Below are 26179 nucleotides of genomic sequence, written 5' to 3'. Positions count from 1 at the left end.
TAGCTGCCTGGAGGACATGCCTTTCTGAGACACAAGGCATGTACTTGGAGTGACAAGCCCCTCCCACTGCTCGCACCACCCCGACTACTTTATTTTGAGCATACTAGGCTCCATCACAGCTAGCATGGGTAGGTCTCCTTGACTTGGGAATTATATCCCAGGCTCGAAGCGTAGACATACCCTCGGTTAATTAGCATCTGTGGAGGAACGGCTGGTACAGAATTTACCTGGCAAAGTTCAGTTTCTTGCTCTTGTAACACTGACAGACCCCAGTTGTTGGCGGGTGGGTGCGAGCGATCAAATTTGAGACCTCTGAAGCTTAGTGTATGAGCCTCAATTGCATGAGCTAAAAGCCACATGGCTCTTAGCTAAGGCTGTAGCGAACTACTCAGTCTCTAGATGGTCTAAGGTGCCACTAGAGGAGGACAGAGGACCCACCAAGCAGGCACGGGTTACATAATTCCTTTGCATCCCAGTCACCTCTTTGCAAGCCTGCACTCATTTGGCAGTGGAAACTGACAATGCTCCCCTTGGTGAAGACCTACTTGTGACATTTGCTTAGAGCAAACTTGACTTGAAATCCACGAGAAAGGGCACTATACCATGTGAGATGAAGCATGATAAGGCCTGGAAGGTTTGAAAAAGGGAGGAGGCGGCACTGGACGGTCCATATTTCATCTGGTTAATGAATAAAGTAAAAAACCATGAAGGCATAAAAGAACACCAGGACAACACTTCGTATTTGGAATTCTCTTTAGAATGATTTTATTCAGAATATTACAAATAATCTTATCACAATTTTTACAGGAAAATGCTTTAAGAATCAACTATTTTAAATCAACCTTATTATATTTAAAGAGTATTTACATTCACAGAAGAAACCACTCTTTGATTTTGAAAATATTTGGCTTTCTATATACACAAGGCTCAGGGCATAAGTGGTACAATAAAGTGCCCCAAGATGCATTTGCAAGCAAGGCACTATGCTATCTAAGCTGATTTCACGTTGTGATCAAATAATTTCCAGTTGTACAAGTTTAGGGCCCAATCCTACAAATCGTAACACAGACAACTTTGTTCACAGGAGCAGTCTCACTGAGTTCAATAGGAGTACTCCAGTGAGTGGAGCTACTCACGGGCTTAAGTGCTTGCAGGCTTAGGGCCTCAAAGAGCAATTTATAATAATGGATGAGCCACTTGGAACCAGGACATAAAGAGCACAGCTGTTGTGTCAAGCCAGGCGTCTACCGCACCCATGGCAAGCAGGTTCCAAGACATCTGCACCATGGCAGTGGTATTATTATGGATGCTCTGAACAAATGAAAATCTAGCGACAGAAGATCATCTCACCATGCACTTGGGAGAATAATGTAAATTTAAAAAAAAAGAAAAGGAGTACTTGTGGCACCTTAGAGACTAACCAATTTATTTGAGCATGAGAGCTGTAGCTCACGAAAGCTCATGCTCAAATAAATTGGTTAGTCTCTAAGGTGCCACAAGTACTCCTTTTCTTTTTGCGAATACAGACTAACACGGCTGTTACTCTGAAACCTGTAAATTTTAAATGTGCCCTACACTCAAAAGGAAGCCCTCTCGAAAGTGCAGTTTTACATAGCACCGAGGAAGGAGTTTGTGGCTGAAAGCACAGGATTGGGGACTAGAAAACCCAGGTTCTAAACCTGGCTCTGTAACAGACTTTCTGTGGGGCCCTGGCCACCTCCTCTTTGTGCCTCTCTTTCCCAATCTGTAATTTAGGGGTGTGAAGGGGGGGGCGGAGAGAGAGATGTACCAGCACTGGTGAAGCTCACATCACAAGTGCTCTGAGATCAGCTGGCAGCAGATGCTACAGAACAATAACCAGCCAGATTCAGAAGTAAAGCCAAACATTCTAACTAGTGCTCAGAAATGGCAGAGAATCATCCTGAGCATTTACATAACTCTTCACAAACATTCATTAATTCCAACCCCCTTGAGAGGTGGTATCTTCATTTTACTGGAGATACTGGGAAACTGAGGTACCAAGGCCAAAGTGACTTGTCCAAAACAATGAAGGGAGTCAGTCTCAGAGCTGGAATTAGAACTTGGGCATTCCTGGATCCTAGCCCTGTGCTCATGACCACTACGCCATGTCTCTCATAGCGATGATGGGGGTTCTCTATCAGCAAGGAATCTTATGTACATACAGGCAGTGATTCCTAGCGGATGAGGAAAAGAATGCATGAGCCATTCTGAATTTTCCAGCTTTTATAGATTGAAGACAGCCTGAATCCATTTTGCATGCTGCCCTGGTGTAAATATTACAGTGAATTTACCATCTTAGCACAACCCCTCATTCAGGGGTAGATTCTGCCACCCTTCCAATGAGTAGTACCTTAATCCTTGGAAAACAATAGGACTACTCACAGACTAAGGTAAGGGTGACAGAACAGGGCCCTCAGTTATTAATTGAAGCACAGTTAAAGCCTTCTTTATAGCCACATATTTATGTTCTGTACAGTATATCTGCTTTTAACTAATGTACTTGTAAAAATTTAAAAAGCCTTTACATAATAGCAGATGGAATTACACAAAACACCTTGATGACCTCACCTTGGAACTCTACCTGGTGCTAAAGGACCCTGTTCTAATGTTACTTTCATAGTGGTCTTTCTAGTTTGGAAGGTGATTCATGGAAGGAGGAAGGCTTCGATTAAATTTACGTGTTGGCTTTTTTAGAAAGAATGGAGCATTTCCAAAAACCTGAGTTTGAAAAAATGTGTTCAGATCAGAAGGCCCCAATGCCACCCCAACCTACAAAACACGAAAAAGAAGTGACAGGCCAACAGAATCTTTAAAGACTATTACTGAGTTTATGTCCTGACGCTACAAAGGTCTGAACATGTAGCACTCAGAGTAACTCTGCCAAAGTTTAGATATAATATGGTGCCACCAAAATGTTCTACAAGTATCTATAACTGTGCTAAACACCTCCAGACCTTACCCTCTATTGCCATTACTGATGTCACTGTTTGAAAGTGATGACCTGAATCGTGTTCCTCTAGTCTAGATTTTATCTGTGACTCTCTTCACCTGCACATTGATCTTATTAACATACCTCCCCAAAAGAACACAGGAGGAATATTTCAGTTAGATTCTGAGCTGGTTTTTATTTTACTAAAATTAGTGCATTCTTTTCAAAATCAGAGAATCCACTCAGTCATACAGAAAAATAACCCAGGTGGGTAGTGCCACCCGTTAACAAAACCAGTTGTGAAAACAGTGCATGGGGTAAACTGTCAAATGGGAATCAGATTAATATATTAATACCCATACACTCTGCAGAAGCACAGAGGATATTTTGTGTTATATTTTCCATTTTTAGAAGACTAATATGCATTAAAATACAGGCTGTGATATCAGAATTGTTCGTTATTGCCATGGTATATCCGCCTTGCATCACAACTGAGAAATTCCCCGTTCAGCTGGCTCAACCATTGTCCTTAAGATTGCTCAGTAAACACTGGAACATTTAAAAATTCAAGAAAGAAAATCTCATTGTCAAGTGACATAATGGAATAAATCAGCGGAGGAAAGTAACAGCTAAACGTTAAGGGTGTTAAGGGAAATTCAGACCTTGGCCAAGAGTTAATTCCAGTTTTAGATTAGGCATCTGTTGAAGTCTTACAGCATGTGGACTTTTAAGTTATATTTTTGAACAGATTCTCATGCATAGGACACAAAGTCGGTATGTCTGCACTTGACCTCGAGGTGTAATTCCATGTGTTTGGTGCCATTAGCCCCTTCTGCCACAGGCACTGCTGCAGCTACCCTCTATTTTTAGCAGGCTAGCCTATTGCCTGCTAACGCAGGCATGTCTCCCAGAGTTGGGCATTACACCCCAGTGCGAAGTGTAGACATATGCTCTAAGAGACTGTTTGTGCCCTTCTGGTAGGAATGTTGCAAAGTGCAATTCTTAGGAGGGGAAAATGCAAATATAGCCAAAACACTGTAACCAGAGTTAACGAAAGCAAACTCAAAAGAGTCGCCGATTTGACTTGACAGAGTGACAAGTCCCTGCCAAGTGGATTTTATAAGGCAGTGGTGTATGATTTGAGACCAGTGTAGAGTATGGTGTTGACCTGAGTCAATTTTGCAAATCTCACTCCAGATCTCATAATGGCCCTAACAGGGCAAGGAAATGTAGAAGGGTGGAGCATGAAACAACAAATCTCCCTTTAAAAGTTAATAGGGGCCCTGCATGTTACTTGCAGTTCCCTTTTACACAGCATAATTTGTCAGTTCTATACCCCAAAATACAGTAACACTTGCCAACTTCTAGTTACTTCCATCCGATGATTAAAGACATATCAATGGCACATCTGATAAGAGATTTAATGGATAGGGATAAGGTACATACAATCTCACACCTTTAGGTGTGGGCAGGCAGAACTACAGAATCAGATCAGGGTCAGCTCACGCACACACAGCACATGCAACGTGCATGCACACAGTAAGGGCGAGGAAGAGAGGAAGGGTCTAAAACATACTTCTATAAGGCAGGAAGCACTGTACCAAACCTGTTGCTACAGCATGGTCTGGAGGGAGAGAATAAGGCACCCTGGCTATCAAGATAATTAGCTGCTGCTAAATTTAACACTGTCGTAAAATGTTAAACGTTTGTAAAGAGCTGCTTTTCCAGAAAGAAAAGCCTCTAACAGCTTTGATTACTGAAAGGTAAGACTCTATTTATTAAACCGCTCCAAAAAAATTAAAAAGTACCACAGAATGCTTTATGAAATTCATTTCTTAAACCTGTCCCAGGGTGAAGAAATGTGCTTTCAGCATTGTCCAAATGAGAACGAAACAGAAGTTTTCCTGAAAGAAACACAAATGCTACCAAGGCAGCTTCTGTAATCAAAGGAATTGGCTCTTGGCAGATTTTCAACACGATTTCTTTGTTTTGCTCTTTAAAAAAAATTTCACCGATTTCATGATATTTGTGAGAAAACAGAACATGTAAAATGACATTCTTGGCTCTTAGTTGAGCTTATGGCCAGGACTTGAGGCTAAATATTGATCTTAATTATACCCATGTAACCCTCTCATATTCAATTCTACGTAGGTGCACAGGGTACGCCTGAGAGTGGAATTTAGCCCTCCATATTGTGAGGAAACTGACAAAAAAAGAACAAAAGAGGAAATAGAAAGTTTTGAAAATAGACATACTGCCCCCAATCAAACTGTACAGAAGACTTAGAAGGATTAGCTTGGATACTGTATCCTAAAAGGATACAAGAAACACAGATGAAACCTATTTATAGTTTTAAAAATAAATAAGCACCTGGAATAGGACACACCCCAATATCAGATGTAAACAACTTCACCCTGTGTCATATTAAAACGATATTTGAAACAATCAGAATCACTTTGCTAGCAAAGCTTCAATATTGCAAATGATTTGTGCAAGAAAATCTTCTCAATACATTTCCAGCTAAAATAAAGTCAAATTTTCAAATTCATTTGTCAAAGTTTTTCTTTTTTCATCCCTGAAGTTGTTCAGGAATTAATCATGTGCAAAGCCACCTGTGTATGATTTATGTAAAATTGCCAAGCCAGGTATTTTCACCACCTTTGTTACTTTATAACAAGCTCCCTGCCTGGGAGCAGATGTGTGTGTTTGTGCATGTCGAGAAATCCAGTGTCACTGGCAACTTTTTCTTACAATTTGGAAAGAGCTGGCAATTTTTAACTCTTGTTAACATGAGTTATCTTAAGCTCCTTAAGGCCTGAAGTCACTCCATCAGCACTCAGTAACAAGCACCTTTCAGATATTGAGATCTACAGCAAGTGTGTCAGTCATTCTTAAAATTATAAACTGTGTTTATCCAACAGAGTTCTGTGTTTTTGACACATTAAACAACTGTGGATGGAGATCTCATGAAGGGATATACAGTATCTACTTTCATATAAAAAGAACGTATTGAAAACAGTGTTTCATTTAATAAATAAGTTTATAATTACAGGACACAAAGTGTTGCTACTAGCCCTTTCTGGAAGGAAAATTAAAAGAAAAGTCAGTTTACTTTTCGGTCCATCGTGAAGTATACAGTGTAGTGTCATCAAAAAGCTGTGCTTTTAAGAATCACTGGGCTTTCTTCTTCGTCCTTTGAAACCCTTGTGCTATTAGATGTATGTCTGTACTTGAGTCTGTAAACAAGGAAAAACAATGAATAGTGCAATTTCTAATTAAAACAGTACCCTCCAAAATCCTAAATGTAAGTTTGTCCATATGGGCCTTGATTTGGCAAAGTACCTAAGCATGTGCTTTACTTTAAAAGCCCACTGACGTCAGTGGGATGACTCACATGCTTAAGCATCTTCCTAAATCAGAAAATGAAGTGCTGAAAACTCTCAATGACCTTGCAATTCCATGGGATTTGAAAGTGCTGAACACCTCCAACTGATACCCAGGGGACTTTCTACCCATACTCGTATCAGGAGAAATTATTTGGATGATGAACTTTCATACTATGAAACAACAATTCAACATTTTTACCATGTTTGCTACATGTTAAGGATGTTTATGTTAAATATCTTAAATGTGGTTATACTCTTAAAAAGATTACATAAAATAGCTCATTTTTCACGTTTATTTTCTGTGGGCACTGTGTACTCATGCACACAGAGCCGCCCAGAGCCACACAACTCTGAAAGAATGACTTGGATTCTATTCAGGCTCATGAATCATCAACAGAATCACAATTAAATTCCATTAGTAGGGCCAACTTCTTCCTTTAATGTCTCCTGTGCAAACCCATCAAAGACAAACTATACATGCCTACCCATGCTCCATTTAATTTGCTTGTTCAGTTGTCTCTCGTACATTAATCCTTACAACTCCTTTTTGTTCTTCTAAGAACTCCCTCCAATTTCTGAACAACTTTCAAGCAGCATGATGTATGGTAGGCACAGCATATTGCTGGTAGTCATCTCTGCTGTAACTCAGTGGAATTCAATTTGGCCAATTCTATTGCTGATTTGAGATCTTAATTTTTTTTAGCTTACCATCCCTAAAGGACCGCTGGGGACCAAAGAGCTAAGAGGGAACTGTATTTTATGTAGATATTTTTCTCAGAGATGGTAGAATTTTCTTGAGAGAGAAGATTAGAAGGTAACACTTACCCTTTAACCAGCAGCATCTGCTCTATAGTGTCTGGGAGAGGCATGCCATAACTTTCTGGGAGAAACAGAGTAAGGACTCCCGTCAGCACAGTCAGGCTTCCCATAAGGATGTAAGGTAGGAATCTGTCATAGCCACCTAAAAGAACATAGGACATGCTGATATCAGGTTTACATCACCACCATGATGAACTAGTGGTTAATATTTGAGTCCTGTGTATAACGCAAACATACAGCTGTCTAAATTGTAGCACCATTGTGCTGCAAGATATAAACTTTATAAAATAAGTTAAGTCACTAGTCCCCGTGGTTGCAAAGATAAGTTTCACATGGTAAAAATTCGTTCATAGTGGCATTTCCCTGAGTCTCCAGACAGCCTGAAAAAAAAAAAAAGCTAAGAGAGAAGAGTGAACTGCCCCATTCATCCTGATAAGATGTCACCTCAGAAGCCTAACAAAGAGATACTCTAAAACACAGATACTCTGTCAGGATCATTGTTCAGTGATTTTTTGAGGCCAAATGTTCTTTAGGAAACTAATGGCGAAATACAGATCCTATTATATGGGTATAATTTCTTTGAGTTCTGTGTTTCCAAACCACAAAGTATTGAGCAATGTTAGAATTTCTAAATGCCTTCTGTGAGCTAAGGTTACTCACTGAGAAGAGTAGAAGCAGCTGTGATTCTGTTATAGGATATTTGTTGACTAATCTGTGACAAATATAGGGCAAAGCCTGGACTTTACAAGGCAAGACGAGAGCATGACTATACAGACATAACACGGGTTAACTGAAGCACTGGTTCACAGTTACAGAAATCAGCCTACCCTTGCATTTGTTCGATTTTGTTTTCAATACTAGCAGGAGACACAATAGCTGGTATCTTACCGAGGTAAACAAAATAAGGTGAGAGGATGCTTCCCAATCTGGAGGCCATGGAACTAGCTCCAACTCCCATATTCCTCACGACTGTTGGGTACAGCTCAGCAGTGTAAACATAAACCATTGAAAAGGAAGATGTGATCCCAAATTTACCCAGCATCACCAAGATAATGGACAGGACATGAAGGTCTGAAAGGGAGATCCAATCAGAACATCAATAAACTGTAACAAGTCACTGCATCTATTAACCCCATTTTTATTTTTTGCTTCTTGTCAACTTAATTCCAGTGTTGGGGTTTTTTGGTTGATTCATTTTAACATAAAGACTCTTAATAAAACAATCTTCCTCCTAAGGTCATCCAGTCCTGTCACCTATAAAGTTTGAGAACAGAGAGACAGCTTAAGGAGAAACACATTGGCAATGTATTTCTAAGATCCTGGTTCACCCTAGCTAGTAGGATTAGCTGTGTAATAAAACACATACCAATGTACAGGTGATTTAAAGATCAGGAGTAGCAAATAATATAACCCACTGTCACTCTTGGAGAATAAGCAAGACAGTTCTCCCTTTCATTTATTTATTCTTTGATTTGCAATAACATGCTTATACACCAAGCCCTAAGCACATGGTCAAAGCCATCAACAGATCAGTATGATAATCTCTAGTGTACCTAGCAGAAGGCTACTTAATGGTCAGATTCTAAGTATGAGATACCTTCCTTCAAATATTTTTTAATTAGCAAACATTCACTTTTTTAAAAAAAGTATCTACACTTGCTTACTTTTAGTATTGTTATTTATCACAAAGGCTACATAATAGCTCTCCCGAAATTCAAGTTCTTAATGAGACCGAAGTAGGAAAAACATTATTGACAATTGGTTCTTCTGGAGACAAGTTCTGCAGGATTATGCCAGGTCCTGGTACCATCCATGCCACCCAATTGACTACTCCATTTGGTCTAAACCTTGTCCCACACCACGAATTTATTGGGACACCAGGGTGTAAATTAGGGCAAAACCAGACTAGAGTCTGAATCTTAACAGACCATAGAGAACAAACTATCTTTACTTTAGAGAAAGAAAAGGCTTAGGAATGTGTCTGACACTGGGTATGTCTACATTAGAGTTGAAGGTGTAATTTCCACCCCAGGAAGACATACCTGTGCTAGCTCTGATTGAGCTAGTGTGCTAAAAGTAGAAGAGGAACCATGGCAACATGGGTGGGAGGAGGAGCTAGTTACCTCGAGTATGTACCTAGGGTTTCAGACATGATCATACCATCCCTCTAGGCTGCCCCATTGCTTGTGCTACCACAGCTGTGCTTCTATTTTTAGCATGCTAGCTCGATCAGAGCTAGCCCAGGTAAGTCTACCCGAGCTGGAAACTACACTTGCAGCTCTAGTGTAGACATACCCCTTGTGTCACATGAGCTCCCTGTGCAGCAGCAAGCAGATGTGGAGGGAAAGGGCAAGGATGGGTAAGGAGAATCTGCTTTTGGTCTACAGCTCTGGAGAAAGATTCTTCTCCTCCACAATACTTCACATAGCTGTCCAGTGCTAGGCACTGGAATTTACCCATTAAAAAAATCTGGTTGATATCAGCTAAAAAGTTCATACATGGAGGGATCAGCTGAATGAAGAGAAGGACGCAGCCTCCCAAGAATAATGCAGCAGCCATCGAATACCGTCGGGGGAGATTTCGGAGAAGCAGCCAGGCAATAATATAGGCTGGAATTTCGATAACCGCTGAGAGGAAGCAGTTTACATAGGCATCACCATGCAGGTTAGGAGTGTCAAGTGAGAGGCCAAAATAGCCTACAGAGATTATCATCCTGAAAGGCACAAAATAGGAAAGAATCAGACAGACAGACAGACTTGTTCCTGCTCTCCCTCAGCCTCCTACGGTCACAGACTGCCAAGTGCCTCTCACATAATTACTCTGCAAAATATTAAAATTGATTTGTCTATGTAGGGAATGTCAGTGCCTACCAGGCTTTCTTAGCTTTGAAGCTAGTATCAGGTAGATTTATTGCTGTACACAGTGGTGTAACAGACTCAGACAAGGCCTTCTAGATACTGAATTGATCTTTCCATTTTTTCCTGAATTTAAAGCAACTTTAAAACAAAAACAAAAACAAAAAACTCCCATTGAGTTTAAAAATGAATCCAATCTGACTAGATGATTCCAGAGACGTTTGTTAGCCCTGCTGATGCATGAGTCCATGTAAGCACAATCTACTGGACCCTCACTATTGCCCCTGTAGCAACAGTGGCCACACATGGCTTCCGCTACCTTCGACTGACGAGATGCCCATGTCAATTTCTCTCCAATACAGATCTAGCAAAAATGATTCATGCATTTGTCACTTTTAGACTGGATCCCTGCTACATTGTCTGAAGAACTTCTGATTGTTGCTGGCAGAGAGTTTCTAACATACAGCTGAACATTTCCAATTGCACCAAGTAAAGGGCAGCAGTGCACCCATATAGAGTGATTACAATAATCATACTACTACTAATAAATAATAGCAGTCTTAGTATGAAAGGTAACAATCTAGACAACTGAACTCAATCTGTTTCCAAAATTAAAATGAGGCCTACAGTAGATATTATTAGCTAGAGACAAGGAATGGGAGAGGGAGCTCTGTGCTGAGAGAACTGTACTCCGAAAAAGAAAACTGGGACTTCACTGCGGCTCTGCAACAAGAGAGCATGTAAAGAACTAGGGAACTAGAATATCTTGAGACACATTGACCAGGGAAGGTTACATTTCACCAACAAGAGACATCCATTAAAGAAATGAGGAGGTCACAGCTATTGTACTGGGAAATCTCTGAATGAATCACGTAGGCACAGAGCTCTCACCTTTATCATTATTATTTATCGAGACCTAGAGCAGGGATTGGCAACCTTTGGAGCGCGGCCCATCAGGAAAATCCGCTGGCGGGCCGGGACGGTTTGTTTATCTGCACTGTCTGCAGGTTCGGCCAATCACAGCTCCCACTGGGCGCAGTTCGCCATTGCAGGCCAATGGGGGCAATGGGAAGCAGCAGCTAACACATCCCTTGGCCCAAGCCACTTCCCGCAGCCCCTACTGGCCTGGAACAGCGAACCGCAGCCAGTGGGAGCTGCGATCGGCTGAAACAAACCGTCCCGGCCCGCCAGCAGATTTCCCTGATTGGCCGTGTGCCAAAGGTTGCCGATCCCTGGCCTAGAGCCTCAAGGAGGTCAAGCCCTATAATGCTAACTGCACACGTAATAAATAACCAACGAGTTTGCGATCCAAAAGACAATCTGTTTCTTGCTGGGTTCGTGCACAGCAAAAAAATGCTCATGGTTCAATTGCTTAAAACAAAATAAGAAGCTATCAGTGCACCTGTGGAGATGTAAACGTGCCATCTGTAAGGTACCAGGAAAAGCCTCATGATGAAGGAAATATTTAAGTCACTACAGCCATGCAGATTTTCTGGTGTGACCTGGCAACCTAAGCTATGATTTACAAACAATAATTGTTTGGCAGAATTTAATGAGATAGAAGAATGGTTCTTATCACAAATTATCCCTTTGAATCCTGAATTCCCAGCTGTTCTGCCATATATTCGAATCTGTGCTTTCAAAAATTATTACTGAGCTCAAGGCATCATCAAATCTAGACCGGCCACCCTCTGCCAATGCAGTTTGCATTAGGCTGTCATGTTGGAAAAGCTTAATGCTCAGATATGGATGCTCAAAGAACATTCTTGTAGGGGGATTTACACACTATGTGATGACCAGGCCTCAGACTTCCACCCTACCTCCTAGAGCCTGGCAAAGGGATTTGATTAGGGGGCTCTCACTTGTTCAGAGGCAACAGACTCATCTCATATAGTTTGAGATGTGTGGTGGGTTATGCACCCCTTTATTTGCAGCTACCCTATACTATACTATTCCTAGTACTAATACCCGAAACATACAGAACACATTATTTATAGGGCAGGAGATGCCAGCTAGTTTTTCCAAGTTATTAAGAGATACTCTATGGTGGCTGCTGGAAGTGAAGTTGGAGGGCAGAGTGGGCCATGCACTTTTTACAATGGCAGCAGACATCCCTGCAAGAAGTTCAAGAGCAGTGAGAACACACAGGTCAATATTCGACACTGGTCAATATTTGCTCTTCTCACAAGTCTTTTTTTATTAGTTACTGAAAAAAGACACTTCTTGTAAACCTTAAATGAAAAACCAACCTGTTTAATCTGAATCTTGTAGCATTAGCAAGAAGTTTACTGGCCTTTGAACTTTATGCTAATAACTTTGTCTGTGCCTCCTTTTTTCTTAATTTTTTTTTTTTCACAGCAGTTTCTAACAGCAGGTGCTTATCATTCAGCGGCCTTTGTATTCGTGCGTTCTAGGAGCATACTTTTGCTTACCAAAGAATCACTGACAAAATAGTGACAAATCGGATATTTTGGGTCCTCACTAGGTCCAAAATGGTGTGCCTCTGCTGCTTCTGGGAAGTCATTTCCTGTAGCTAGGGGAAAAATACATGGACACATTGTCAATACAGCCAATTCTGTATTGCAAAACGTTTATTCTGAATGAGCAATATGGACTGCAGTAAACATCTTGAGAGGCTTTAGGACACCTTACAGGCAGAGAAATTTAAATCAGGGTGATTATAAATAAAGGCACAAATTTTTAACAGTGAGGATAATTAACCATTGGAACAAACTACTAAGAGAAGTGGTAGTCTTTTACATGATTTAAATCCCTTTATTTAAATCATAGGATTTTTAAAAAATCATTGATTTAAATCTTGTTCAGGCTTTGTAAAACTAATTTGAAAATTTGTGCTATTACAACTTTAAATTAAAATTTATAATTAATTTATAAAATGCTTTCTTAAAATGTCATTACTGGTAGGGTCTCTTAACAAAACTGCTATTAGCAAGAGTCAAAATATTGAAAGTTAAGGCTCTGATCCTGCAAACACTTAAGCAGGTATGTAACTTTAGTTACATTAATGGTCCCTTGATTTCAATGGAATTTCTCACGTGACTACAGTTAAACATCTGCACAAGTGTTTGCAGTATCAGAGGGTAAAATTCTATTTCTACTCAAAACTACTTTTATTGGCTACAAATTTTGTCACTTCAAAACAAAATTGCTTCAGTGTTAACAAAGAAAAGTTATTTGTGAACTAATTTTTTCTGACTAACTTTAGACTCCTAAACCTATATTTAAATATCTAAGGGAAGGATTTTCCAAAGCATGTAAGTGACTTAGGAGCATAAGTCCCACTGACTTCAAACTGCAAACCCTGATGGAGCTTAATAGCCTGGTCGAAGCATTTCAGCATCCTTGACTTGCGGGCGTTTGATACATCAGAAGATGGTGTTGGTTGGAAATATAGCACAAGGTATTTACTTCACAATTTCATGTCCGAGTTTGTGTGGTTCTCAAAGTAACAATAATGCTGGACTGGTCTTTTTTTTAGGAAACCAAATAAGGGAATAAGTTCAAGTATCCACTTTAGCAATTCACGACTATGAAATGAGAAGTAAAGAACTATCAACACAGAAACAATCTGATTGAATTTTTAATCATGATAGTTATCCACCCTGGCAATTTATGTTAAGGTGAAAACTTCCATTTCTACAACTGCAATAAGAAGAGCTTTTTGCACGTTAGCTTCATTCCATAAACTGCTATATGTGGAGATTAACACTGAGTGAAGGCAAGCAAAAACAATTGTGTAGGAGGTTCCTTTCTCCTCTCAAGTTAAATTCAAAATGGCCGAGGACAGCAAATTCTAAAGATAGAATTTATGTTGGTTCTTTGAACCCCCTAACCATGTTAGTAATAATACTAAACAATATTTGGCACTTCAACAGTACCTTTCAAACACTAGTTTTAACTTGCACTAGACAGATGATGTTATAGCATACTCTGCTACTGTAAATTTCAGAAGTTTTTGTTTAGAAGCATTTTCTCCTAGAGCATTAGGTTACTTTAGGGGTACAACATTCACTACTTTAATCCGTACAAATCAACACTCAAGAGGTATGTTGGACAATCCAACCACTGGTTTTATCATCTGATCAACCCTATATTGTGATACACCACACCAATTTCCTGATCAGCCTCAGTTCTACATTTCTTGTTTTTACAACAAGCTGGTTCCTGGAGATAGAGGAAATGCCTGGTTTGTCCACATCCTTTTCAGCTAGGTCATTCTGAGATTAAATTGCAGCTGAAGCATAGAAATGCATGTAAATAAATGTGAGGTTTGCACATGCAGAGAATGGAAGGAATGTGTTATCTTTGAGGCTGTTGTAACAGTAGCTACACACACCGCATTCCCTAGTTCTCAATGTAAGAATGTATAAAATACTTAATACCAAATCAAGTCCCTATAAGCCAACTGCATTGGAGCTTCTGACCCTAATAAACTGTCAAAAGTTACATAGTGCCTAATCCTGCAATCTTACTGGGCCTGAATCTGCCACCCTTACTCGCAGAATATTACCTTACTGCGAAAGAAGTTTCATTGACTTCAACGGGAAAAATAGTGGAGTAAAGTACTTTCTACATGAAAAATAGTGGCAGAACTGCCTCCAATGTGAGGAATCCTTGTACACAGAATGTGTCCCACTGAAATCAAAGAAACTACTTGCATGAATAAGAATTACTAATCTGAACAACAGCCCTAAACTTCACCCCTCAACACCAAAAAACCCTCACCAATGTGCTGTAAATTGTATCTGATCTAGTGTGAGTGCAGCTTTTCAATAAGGCTGATAAAGCTACTGTGGGTGAATGTACACTATTTCTGAGGGTACGTCTACATAGCAATCAGACACCTGCAGCTGGCCCGTCACAGCTGACTCAGGCTCATGGGGTTCGGGCTAAGAGGCTGTTTAATTGTGGTGGAGACATTTGGGCTTCGGCTGCAGCCCAAGCTGTGGAGCTCATCACCTCGCAGGGTCCTTTTGTTGTTTTTATAAATCATAGTCCGTTAAAAAAAGCCTGACATTTTTAGTAGCATTAAGAACTAGAGCTTTTGTTTTCCTGAAAATGTGCTGCCCCCTAAAGACATATATGTCACGTGTCAACTGCTTGCAGCAGTGCAGCTCTCCACCCTTTCTTGTAAATCATATGATCTTTATTAAGAACTATACAGTTGTGTCACCATTAGCTGCCAAGAAATCAACAAACAGGAAACTTAAAAACAGGAACATAGTGTAAGTTCTAACAGTTGCTATCTGTGAGAAGAGGCTCTGCCCATTAGTAGCTGGATACACAGACAATGAAATCCTCAATGGGGCAGGTCCCAGAAGGAAGGTATGGGAGTGGCTGAGAAGGCCGGTCATTTGCTAGGAGATAGAAATGATGCTTTGAATGTAACTCTCTAATCTGAAACCCTACTGCTCCTTAACCGAACAGAGTCCAGGAGTCCCTCATCCTCCAGAATCAGTGGCACCCAAATGGGCTCGTGGGACCTCCAAAAGTGAGACAAGTTTGGATATTAACACATTTTTCCCACCTCAAATCCTACATTGTTTTAGCCCAGCTCAGACAGAAAGAAAACTTCCAGGAGTGGGGGGAGAATATTGGTGGGGCTGAGGGAAGAAGAAAGAGGAAAGCAGTGCATAATGACGACTCCGCCCTAAAGGGTTTTGAGAGTAATGCTGAGCTTGGATATATTTATATTACAGTAATACCCAGAGGTCCTGACCAGGATCAGGACTGTGCTGGACTGGACACTATACAAGCACAGAGGTAGACCCAATCCCTGCAATGAAGTGCTTACAATCTGAGGAGTTACAGTCTCTCCCTTTAACATTCAGCACCAGCCCCCAGTGACATTGGCAGACTTTTGGGTTTGGTCCTATTCAGGGAAGATAGAGCCCTGACCACATAAGAGCTGTATAATACTAAAACAAATAGTTAGACTTTAGTTTTGAGGGGAAGTCCTCAAATAATTTGAGTAGGGCTCTCTTTCTCTAGGAATGGTCCTAAATAGCATGTAGGGATCCATGGGTTTTCATTCATCCCTTTAGTTTAAGGCCAGGTTTTTGCCTGTTTGCTATCTGCTCTCTTATTCTGTTTCACCATTGGAGGGGGCCTTTACATCTGTATCTGGGACAACCATCTTTACATTCAAAAATCAATGGCTGGAGGAAATTTGAAAGCGAAGTCCATCTTATATGATATCTCAGGAATCTCCCCACCATATGGCCAGGCTCCAGCACTCTGAGAAGTGAGAATTCACAGGCATGTGTCAGCTGTCTCATATAAAGAAGCAGAGTCCATTCTCATGAGGGGGAGAAGATTTACTGCATTACAGAGGATAAGACAGCATTTCAGATAGTCTACTTAGTGCAGGGTATGTACAAGCCACAGAGTAACAAGTAAACTGTGAAGCAAATTAAAGAGCCTGCCCTACAGAGACTACAATCAAAAAGGCACAAACAGGTACAATGCAGAACACAGAGATGTGTTTTCTTTCTGGCTGGAGTGGTCCTGGAATGGAAGTCACAGGAGGTTCAGAAGATTTACGAAGAGGAAGGATATGGGGTGAACATCTGTTTGGAAAGTGCCTAGGACGTTATAGGGAGGATCAGGTAGACAGTTTTAATACACATGAAAGTTTACCTCCATAGGATTAAATATTACATCTGGGGCTGTAATACCATTTGTTTTTGCAGCCTTTCGGATGATGATTTCTGCCTCTTGTAACCTTCCTTGAGAGATCAGCCACCGGGGAGATTCTGGAATGACCCTGCAACAAGTTTCAGAACAACAACGTCTGCATTTCCACACTGACCACGGCTGCAAAGACACACATACCTATCGCCACAGGCATAAATAGTTTAAAATGTGCTGTACCTTGCAGTGATTAAAAACAAAAACACAACACACATTTATGCAAAGCAGATGAGCATATACTGTGAAAAACAGATTGAAATTTGTTCATGGACTTAAAAGGGACTAAAAAGTTAAGCTACAAATCAAACTTGCGAAGTACAGGAAGAAAATGTTTTATCAAAAGAAACGAAGGCAGTGTGAAACTGTGCGCATGACATTGTGCTGTAGGTGGGTAACATTTGGACAGTGATACATATAAGTTAACAACTGTAGATATCAGTATGGGATGAGACACCTATACACAAGCTGCCTTCACAAGAGAAAGTCGACTCAATTATGTATTGTACTTTCTACTATGTAGGAAGAGAAGTAGCTCCACCTTGTGGACTATTAAGGATTATCGTATTCCATAAAAACAGTATTCAGTGGAGGAAAATTCTGAAATCATATAGATGCCCAAATGCTACTTTTTCTGAATAAAAGTTCCACAGACCTCAATCCCAACTCATCTCCCAGCTACCAGTGGTCTCTAGTTCTGCCTTTCTTAGCCTGATCCTACTCTCAATAAAGTCCATGGACTTCAATGGGAAAAGGAGCAAATCATTCCCTTGTGTCCAAAATGCTAGGCGAGACCTGGCCTTTCAAAAAGCAAGGCACAGGATTCTGGAGCAGGTTTGGAGTAGGAAGTAGCTCTACACCACCTTTCTACTCTCCTCCCCTGATCAGCCCACCTAGTGCAAAGGCGGTGGAAGCCAGGGGTTAGGATCTGACTGATTATTTCTAATGGACCTTGAACTAACATGACTTTTTGTTTATTCCTTGTTTGCCTGACAGCAGCAGTGATGACAGAATAGTCCTGAGAAAAATATTTCCCTTCCTATGGTACAAATAATTACGTTTATTAAAAGTTAACATTTTAAAGTTCTAATTTTGTTCCTGCTACAAACCGCATTTCACCCAGCATGGTCAACTTCGATATTCGGTTCTCACAAACTAGCACAGTGCTGCATTGTTCAGGCTGCAAACGCTGCAGAGGAGAATGACAATTTATTCCGTAAAGCTTGTTTGTATTGAATTGTTTGTTCAATTTGATGGAAGCATTTCTAGTAATTTTTTTTAAAAATAAAACCAAATGTTGGGTAAAATTTGATCTGACAGTGTCCCATAAACTGCAGCTGCACAGACTGCACACAGATAGCATTTTTATTTAGTCTTGGCCCATGGTTTGGCAAGGGGGGGGGGGTGCAGGAGTCAGGGCAGGGGGCTGGAGGTGTGTGAGAAGGGTGCAGGAGTCAGGGCATAGGGTGTGGGGGGGTGCTGGAGTCAGGGCTGGGGTGTGTGTAGGGGGGTGCAGGAGTCAGGGCAGAGGGCTGGAGTGTGTGTAGGGGGGGTTTAGGGGTCAGGGCTGGGGGTGTATCTGGACTGTAAGTCCTTTTACGTAGCTATTTGACTGATGATACTATACACAGATTTAAAACTGATAAGTCGATATTTACTTTAGTATACTCCATTCATGGACAAACATAAACAATGTATCTGTAAAATATCCCAACCAAACAACAAAATGCAAAGAAAGACAAACAAGTTAAACCTGGAGTCACAAGGGGAAAAGCACACACCAACGCATACAGACAGGAAGGTAAGAGTTAGAATCCTGAAAGGTTTCAGAGTAACAGCCGTGTTAGTCTGTATTCGCAAAAAGAAAAGGAGTACTTGTGGCACCTTAGAGACTAACCAATTTATTTGAGCATGAGCTTTCGTGAGCTACAGCTCACTTCATCGGATGCATACCGTGGAAACTGCAGACGACATTATATACACACAGAGATCATGAAACAATACCTCCTCCCACCCCACTGTCCTGCTGGTAATAGCTTATCTAAAGTGATCATCAGGTGGGCCATTTCCAGCACAAATCCAGGTTTTCTCACCCTCCACCCCCCCCCCCCCCCCCCACAAACTCACTCTCCTGCTGGTAATAGCCCATCCAAAGTGACAACTCTCTTCACAATGTGTATGATAATCAAGGTGGGCTATTTCCTGCACAAATCCAGGTTCTCTCACCCCCTCACCCCCCTCCAAAAACCACACACACAAACTCACTCTCCTGCGGGTAACAGCTCATCCAAAGTGACCACTCTCCCTACAATGTGCATGGTAATCAAGGTGAGCCATTTCCAGCACAAATCCAGGCTCTCTCACCCCCCCCCCCTTTTTCTTTTTCCCAGGGACACAGACACACACACAAACTCACTCTCCTGCTGGCAATAGCTCATCCAAACTGACCACTCTCCAAGTTTAAATCCAAGTTTAACCAGAACGTTGGGGGGGGGTAGGAAAAAACAAGGGGAAATAGGCTACCTTGCATAATGACTTAGCCACTCCCCATCTCTATTTAAGCCTAAATTAATAGTATCCAATTTGCAAATGAATTCCAATTCAGCAGTTTCTCGCTAGAGTCTGGATTTGAAGTTTTTTTGTTTTAAGATAGCGACCTTCATGTCTGTGATTGCGTGACCAGAGAGATTGAAGTGTTCTCCGACTGGTTTATGAATGTTATAATTCTTGACATCTGATTTGTGTCCATTTATTCTTTTACGTAGAGACTGTCCAGTTTGACCAATGTACATGGCAGAGGGGCATTGCTGGCACATGATGGCATATATCACATTGGTAGATGTGCAGGTGAACGAGCCTCTGATAGTGTGGCTGATGTTATTAGGCCCTGTGATGGTGTCCCCTGAATAGATATTTGGGCACAGTTGGCAACGGGCTTTGTTGCAAGGATAGGTTCCTGGGTTAGTGGTTCTGTTGTGTGGTATGTGGTTGTTGGTGAGTATTTGCTTCAGGTTGGGGGGCTGTCTGTAGGCAAGGACTGGCCTGTCTCCCAAGATTTGTGAGAGTGTTGGGTCATCCTTCAGGATAGGCTGTAGATCCTTAATAATGCGTTGGAGGGGTTTTAGTTGGGGGCTGAAGGTGACGGCTAGTGGCGTTCTGTTATTTTCTTTGTTAGGCCTGTCCTGTAGTAGGTGACTTCTGGGAACTCTTCTGGCTCTATCAATCTGTTTCTTCACTTTCGCAGGTGGGTATTGTAGTTGTAAGAAAGCTTGACAGAGATCTTGTAGGTGTTTGTCTCTGTCTGAGGGGTTGGAGCAAATGCGGTTGTATCGCAGAGCTAGGCTGTAGACGATGGATCGTGTGGTGTGGTCAGGGTGAAAGCTGGAGGCACACAGGTAGAATAGCGGTCAGTAGGTTTCCGGTATAGGGTGGTGTTTATGTGACCATTGTTTATTAGCACTGTAGTGTCCAGGAAGTGGATCTCTTGTGTGGACTGGACCAGGCTGAGGTTGATGGTGGGATGGAAGTTGTTGAAATCATGGTGGAATTCCTCAAGGGCTTCTTTTCCATGGGTCCAGATGATGAAGATGTCATCAATATAGCGCAAGTAGAGTAGGGGCTTTAGGGCACGAGAGCTGAGGAAGCGTTGTTCTAAATCAGCCGTAAAAATGCTGGCATACTGTGGGGCCATGCGGGTACCCATAGCAGCGCCGCTGATCTGAAGGTATACATTGTCCCCAAGTGTGAAGTAGTTATGGGTGAGGACAAAGTCACAAAGTTCAGGCACCAGGCTGAAAGTTGACTGAATACAATTCAACTTTTAATGCTGCACCTGCTTGGCATGACATTTGACACAACATGAGGAAGGGCTAACTGTGGGTTTCTATGGTAATGATAATATTTCTGGGTTTTGATCTGTCGGTGGGGTTATTCACATACTTTTGATTGGTAAGAAAAACGGAATGCCTTTTTTGGGACCTGAAACTTTATTTTCATAGTCACCTTTCACGGATCCCTTAGACATAGTCTGCAGACCCCAGGGAGCCGGGGACCACAGGTTGAAAACCACAGGTCCACGTTAACCAACTTCAGAGCAGTAATTCTCCCCTGATGCGGTACTACTGGTGGAAGCTTTAAGTGTAGGTAGGACTTGGGTGTTTCTATGACCCTTATAGACCAGTTTCCAATCTCAGCTATTGGTATGAAGCCAGCATAGTTACATCAGTGTAAATCCAGAGCTATTGAGACAAGAATCAACCTTAATTTCACAGCCAGACAGCCCTAAATTTAAAAGTAGTTTTATACATTTTTTTAAAGATTTTTTTTTAAAAAAAGAAATTTAAGATTCTGTACTACAATGGCAAAATCTGGCAGAAGAAATGAAAACTAAAGATTTCTACTGTCTATGATTCTATTAAACACCCCCAAAGAAACGTCAGACACACTCATACTGTTTCAGTCATAACCTCTTGCTAAAGGCCAATATTGAATCAGATTCCACATTTCTGTTATGTTAACCTCAAGTCTGAACCCTGTCAGCTGTAGGTGAACCTTTCTGAAGCCAAACATCTTTTAAAGTATTTACACTCACCACCACAGTGGAATGCAAAGCAGCCCAGGTAAAGTAAGAGCCAGAAGCAGCGTCCGCCAGTCTCTGATGAAGTACGCGAACAGCGGCAGCAACATGTAGCCCATTGCATAAAATATACAAATGCCTAGTGTGCAGAATATAACACGAACTGTTTTGCCAAGAATTTCTGTGCCTGTTCAAAACAAGAGAATGTGGATTAGCATTTTAACTTATCAGAAATAATAGCAGCCAAATATTTTACCACTATACAAGAACGGATGCTACTTTTAGCAAAACTGTTCCTCACACATGCTACAATTGTTAGCACTATATCAGTTGCAGTTTTTCCTGTTTTAAAGAGGCGCTGCCAGATCTATCTTAGGGCCTGATTCTGCACCAAAAGGTAGTAATTTTATGAATAAAAACTATGTGATTAGACCCTAAAATTGTTCTAACTCAATGAGTAAAAGCCTTCTGGATTCCAAAAGGACTCACACCAAAAGGCACCAGTCTGGTAAAACCTACAACAATAAACCACGTTTTTTGCCTGCTGCAGCAATTAGCTAAACACCATTTTCAGAACTGTTCTGGGCTTTGTTATGGCCACAAAGAATTCAGTGCTCTAGACAGTGAAGTTGCTTTTTAAAACAAAAGCATTCAGAGATCTCTCTTAAACAGATTCATAGTCAGTCTTACTTGTCCTCCAATCAGACACCTTTGCTTAGCTATCATAGAATGGATGCAATGACAGAATCCATGTGACAGTTTAACTTTTATCACAGATTGTTTTAAGAAGTCTTAAGTTGTGCTTACATGTTTGATCACAATCAAAAATTACAATATCATATGTACAATTTGCATGTGTTTGGATCCAAACAGCAGTTCACCAGAGCAACTGGGCACAACTCATTCTACACGTCTTCCGACATATGACTATGAGTGTGCATCTAACTGCATCTTCCCACTGGAGAGATCTTGCTTCAGATAAAGACTTGTTCTGATTTACTCCCTTTGCTCATTTAAGTATTTGGTAAACAAAGCATTTTATTTTGATGTGTGGCTATTTTACGAAAAGGAAAATTTTCAAATGGATTAGGAGTTAGCCATGCTTGGTCAGGTTATATTCTTATTAACAGTGCTGCTTGGGAAAAACTAAAAAAACAAACCATTAGTAAATGAGGAGAGCAGGGGAACAACAACACTGAAAATGTGCTATGCATAACAAACTCCCATACCAAGTACAAAAGCTGCCACATAGTTAGAGATCTGTCCCATGCCGACGATGACAAAGAGCACTGAAAACATCTCCCAGCTGCTAGAGAAGACCTGCAGGAAGCTGAAGCAGGTTTGCACCCCCAGGGTCACAAACAGAACTTTCTTCCTGCCAAACCTTTCATCAACAAAGACAAAAATGAAAGGGTTACATAAGAAACAGTCATGAAAATAACAGCAAGATCAGTGAATTAGTTTTGCACATAGGGGGTCTTTATAACGAAAAAAATGTCTCAGAAAGTGGAACAAGTAAACAAATATTTCAGACAAGCTAAAAATTCCACTCCAAAAGTGGAAGAATTTTATGCGCTGCAATTCGGGGTATGTCTACACTAGGAGCTCGCTTCTCAGACTGGGTAGACAGGCACATGCTAGCTCTGCTCACTGCTAAAAATAACCGTGGTTGCATTGTCTTGGGCGAGTACGCTGGCAACAGATGTGATTGTACTGAGGCAGCTAGCCCAAGCTGCTGGCATGCCCACACCACCATTTTTAGCATGCTAGCTTGAGCAGATCTAGCATGTGTCTGTCTGTCTTTCCACACTGGGAAGCATGCTACCAGCTGTGGTGCAGATGTACCTTAAGAGATTTCTTTGAGAATGTGGTGGGAGGTTCTCTTTTCAGGGATGATGGAATGGGTGTGGACAAGTGCAAACACCTAGAAAGTGAATTATCGCTAAAATGCAAAAGATGAGGGGTCAGTGACTCAAAAGTAGTGCTTTCTTCCATGCCCCAGAGTGGGACAGTAAACACAAGGCAGAGAAGTGGAGTCTTTTGAAGAGGAAAAACTCTGGCCCCGTGCCAGTCTATAGTCATTAAGGGCCCCAATTCTGCAAACCTTACTCAGTTACACTGAGGAGTACCTTGCTCTGTGACTAACCTAACTGATTTCCAATGGGACTATTCAAGGAGCAGAGTACCAGACAATGTACTTTGATGCAGGGAATCCTGCTTAACACAGATTTCATGTAACCCTACTTCAAAATTAAACTTGGTCAAGAGAGTGACAACAATGGTGCCCAGATACCACAAAGTGCAGTATAAGACTTCGACAGATTGGAGGGATAAGATGCACAGATGAACCAGAAAAAGGCCTTTCCTCACCAATCCATTCTGAGCTGCTATTTCTCCATTTACTCCATTACTCTTGCCTCTCAGATTACTATCTGCCTGCTCTGTAGGAGGAAAGCAGATTCCAACATGTCTGCAACACTGTTTCTGAGGCACACTGCTTGATGGCGCTAGAGTGTAAAACATATCATAAAGGAGAAATCCCCTGGGAGCAAAACTATGCCAAACTAGTCTCTCCTGGGACAACATGTGGCTGTCCATCATGCCTGCTTCGGTACAATAATCACATTAGCATTTGGAAGAGACACTCTGTACCTATACCAGTGGTTATGTTTCTGGGCTCCTTAGCAATGTTTCCTCGGGAATCATTAAGGTAGCAAGAGAGCTGAATCTAGCTTCAGGATTGTCATAACCTAAAGGTATGTCTACACTGCAATAAAAGACACACAGCAGGGCTGTGGATGGCCCGGATGAGGGCTGTGGATGGCCTGGATTCAGGCTCACAGGACTCAATCTGCAGGGCTATAAAATTGCAGCGAAGATGTTTAGGCTTGCACTAGAGCCTGGAATCTAAGGGCATGTCTACACTGCAGGTAAAAACCCATGCCTGGCCTGTGCCAGCTGACTCAGGTTCAGGAGACTCAGGCTAAAGGGCTATTTAATTGTGATGTAGATGTTGTGGATGTCTCAGACCCTTGACGTGGGAAGGTTCCAGAGCCTGTTTCCAGCCAGATCCAGAACATCTACACTGCAGTTAAACAGCCCCTTAGCCCGAGTCAAGTTGCCCAGGCCAGCCATGAGTGTCTAACTGCAGTGTAGACATACCCTAAGACACCGCAAGAGGGAAAGGGTCTCTGAGCCTAGGCTCCAGCCCAAATCCAAAGGCCTAAACTGCTATTTTTAACCCTGCACTCCAAGCCCCATGAGTCCACGTCAGCTGACCCAGCCTCTGAGACTTGGTGTGGTGGGGTTTTATCACAGCATACACGTACCCTAAGAGTGCATGATGAAACACTCCTAAACAGCCCGACAACAGAGTCCCTCCCTGTTGTAAGAAGAGAGGGATGGATTCTAAATACCTTACTCAGGCAAACTATTAAATCCTTGCGGGTGCTTCGTCCAAGTAAGAACTTCAGGATTTGGCCCCAAAAGACCAGACGTTAAACATGTATGAGTACTACTATTAAATCAGAAAAGTAGAAGGGTGGCATGTGATTTCACTGGAAACCAGGTAGATGCCACATAATGTATTGCACATTAGATCTCAGATATTTTGAAATGCAAGAAACTAAAAAAACTGGGTTTTTCAAATACAAGAATGCTTCCATTTTGTTTTCACCCTGGTGCTGATAAACAAGACAGCCCATAGTTCTAGTAGCTGGGTCAATAAGCCACTTTATTAGAGATTGGTGAACAGTATTCGTGTTTTCTAGCTTCCACAAACACAAACTACTGGACTTAGACCTTAAATCTGACCACATAGGGTACAACAGAAACTATGAAAGCTTGTACAAAGGGAGTTATTGAACTGAGCTAGAGAAAGGAAAACATGTTTGCGGTAAGTACCCATAACAAGAGATAGTCCACGTTAAATCAAATAGTAGAACATTGGCCTGATTTTTTCAGTAGCAGCCCGTAATTTTCCTCCAACACATTAGGCAGTGAGAGGTCTGAGTTCTATGTAACCTACCCAACAATTGTTACTGCCTGTTTTAATTTGTGGCTGCAAAAAGACTTGAAATACAGAAAAAAGGCTTTTGGGGAAAAAAAATAAGCCCCATAATAGTATTTTGCTTTGATTAAGGTAGCTGACTTTATGCCAGGCTAAGGCTCTGTCTACAATGAGATTAGATCGTCTGGGGTAAAAATGCCAGCAGTCAATCCACATTAGTGCTCTCGTTGTTAGTATCAACGCTATAACCATAGTGTTTTTGGTGACCATTTCTCATCAGTGTTGGCCCAACCTAAGAGTATATCCACTTTGCTACAGTTTGAACAGGTCAGGCATTCACCACTGGCTCATTTAATTTTTTAAGTGTGCTTTTAGAAAATCAGAGATAGATAACTATAAGTTTTGGTGTATATACTTTACTTGTCTGAGAGTTGTCCTGATATAAAGGATCCAACCAGAACACCCACAAAAAACAAGGAGGTAGTTAAGGGAGCTTTCCAGTCATCGTCACATACCAGATTCCACTGCAAGAGAAAAAGAGCGAGCCTTAACATTAAACGTTTACCAATAACACTTTGATTTTTCTTCTAAATTAACCAAAGTTAATCCAAATACTTTGATGGTAAATGATTAAAGCGTACACTCTGAAAGGAAAAAAGCCCCCACCAAACAAACAAAAAAGTCAACCTGTTTAGGCCCCAAAATATAACTTCACGAAAGATCATTTAAATGGCATAATTGGAATCCAGGGCCTAATTCTGCAGCAGGGGTGAATTCCTTGTCATCTTGGAAAACTTGGGGCCTCAGTAACAATATATTATTCACGTCACATGTAGTTCCCCCACCCCCAAAGTTGACGTAAGGGATTTTTCT

At 41.3% G+C, this 26179-nt stretch overlaps 1 protein-coding gene across 1 annotated transcript in view; it reads right to left on the bottom strand.

Moving 5' to 3' along the window:
- Nucleotides 1-757: 757 nt before the first annotated feature.
- Nucleotides 758-26179, bottom strand: part of LOC140915637 (organic cation/carnitine transporter 2) — a 45502-nt gene continuing 20080 nt past the window's right edge. Inside the window, exons 2-10 of the mRNA XM_073355644.2 lie at nucleotides 25727-25830; nucleotides 22527-22681; nucleotides 21313-21484; nucleotides 16671-16797; nucleotides 12443-12543; nucleotides 9654-9868; nucleotides 8044-8226; nucleotides 7162-7297; nucleotides 758-6186 (exon numbers count right to left, since the gene is read on the bottom strand). Of these exons, the coding sequence (XP_073211745.1) occupies nucleotides 6099-6186; nucleotides 7162-7297; nucleotides 8044-8226; nucleotides 9654-9868; nucleotides 12443-12543; nucleotides 16671-16797; nucleotides 21313-21484; nucleotides 22527-22681; nucleotides 25727-25830 (1281 nt within the window). The 3' untranslated portion in view covers nucleotides 758-6098. The remainder of the gene's footprint in view (nucleotides 6187-7161; nucleotides 7298-8043; nucleotides 8227-9653; nucleotides 9869-12442; nucleotides 12544-16670; nucleotides 16798-21312; nucleotides 21485-22526; nucleotides 22682-25726; nucleotides 25831-26179) is intronic.

The sequence above is a fragment of the Lepidochelys kempii genome, chromosome 8 (genome assembly GCF_965140285.1).
Source record: "Lepidochelys kempii isolate rLepKem1 chromosome 8, rLepKem1.hap1, whole genome shotgun sequence".
Classification (NCBI taxonomy): Eukaryota; Metazoa; Chordata; order Testudines; family Cheloniidae; genus Lepidochelys; species Lepidochelys kempii.
Note: the sequence above shows the minus strand (reverse complement) of the source record. Positions and strands in the feature narration are given on the sequence as shown.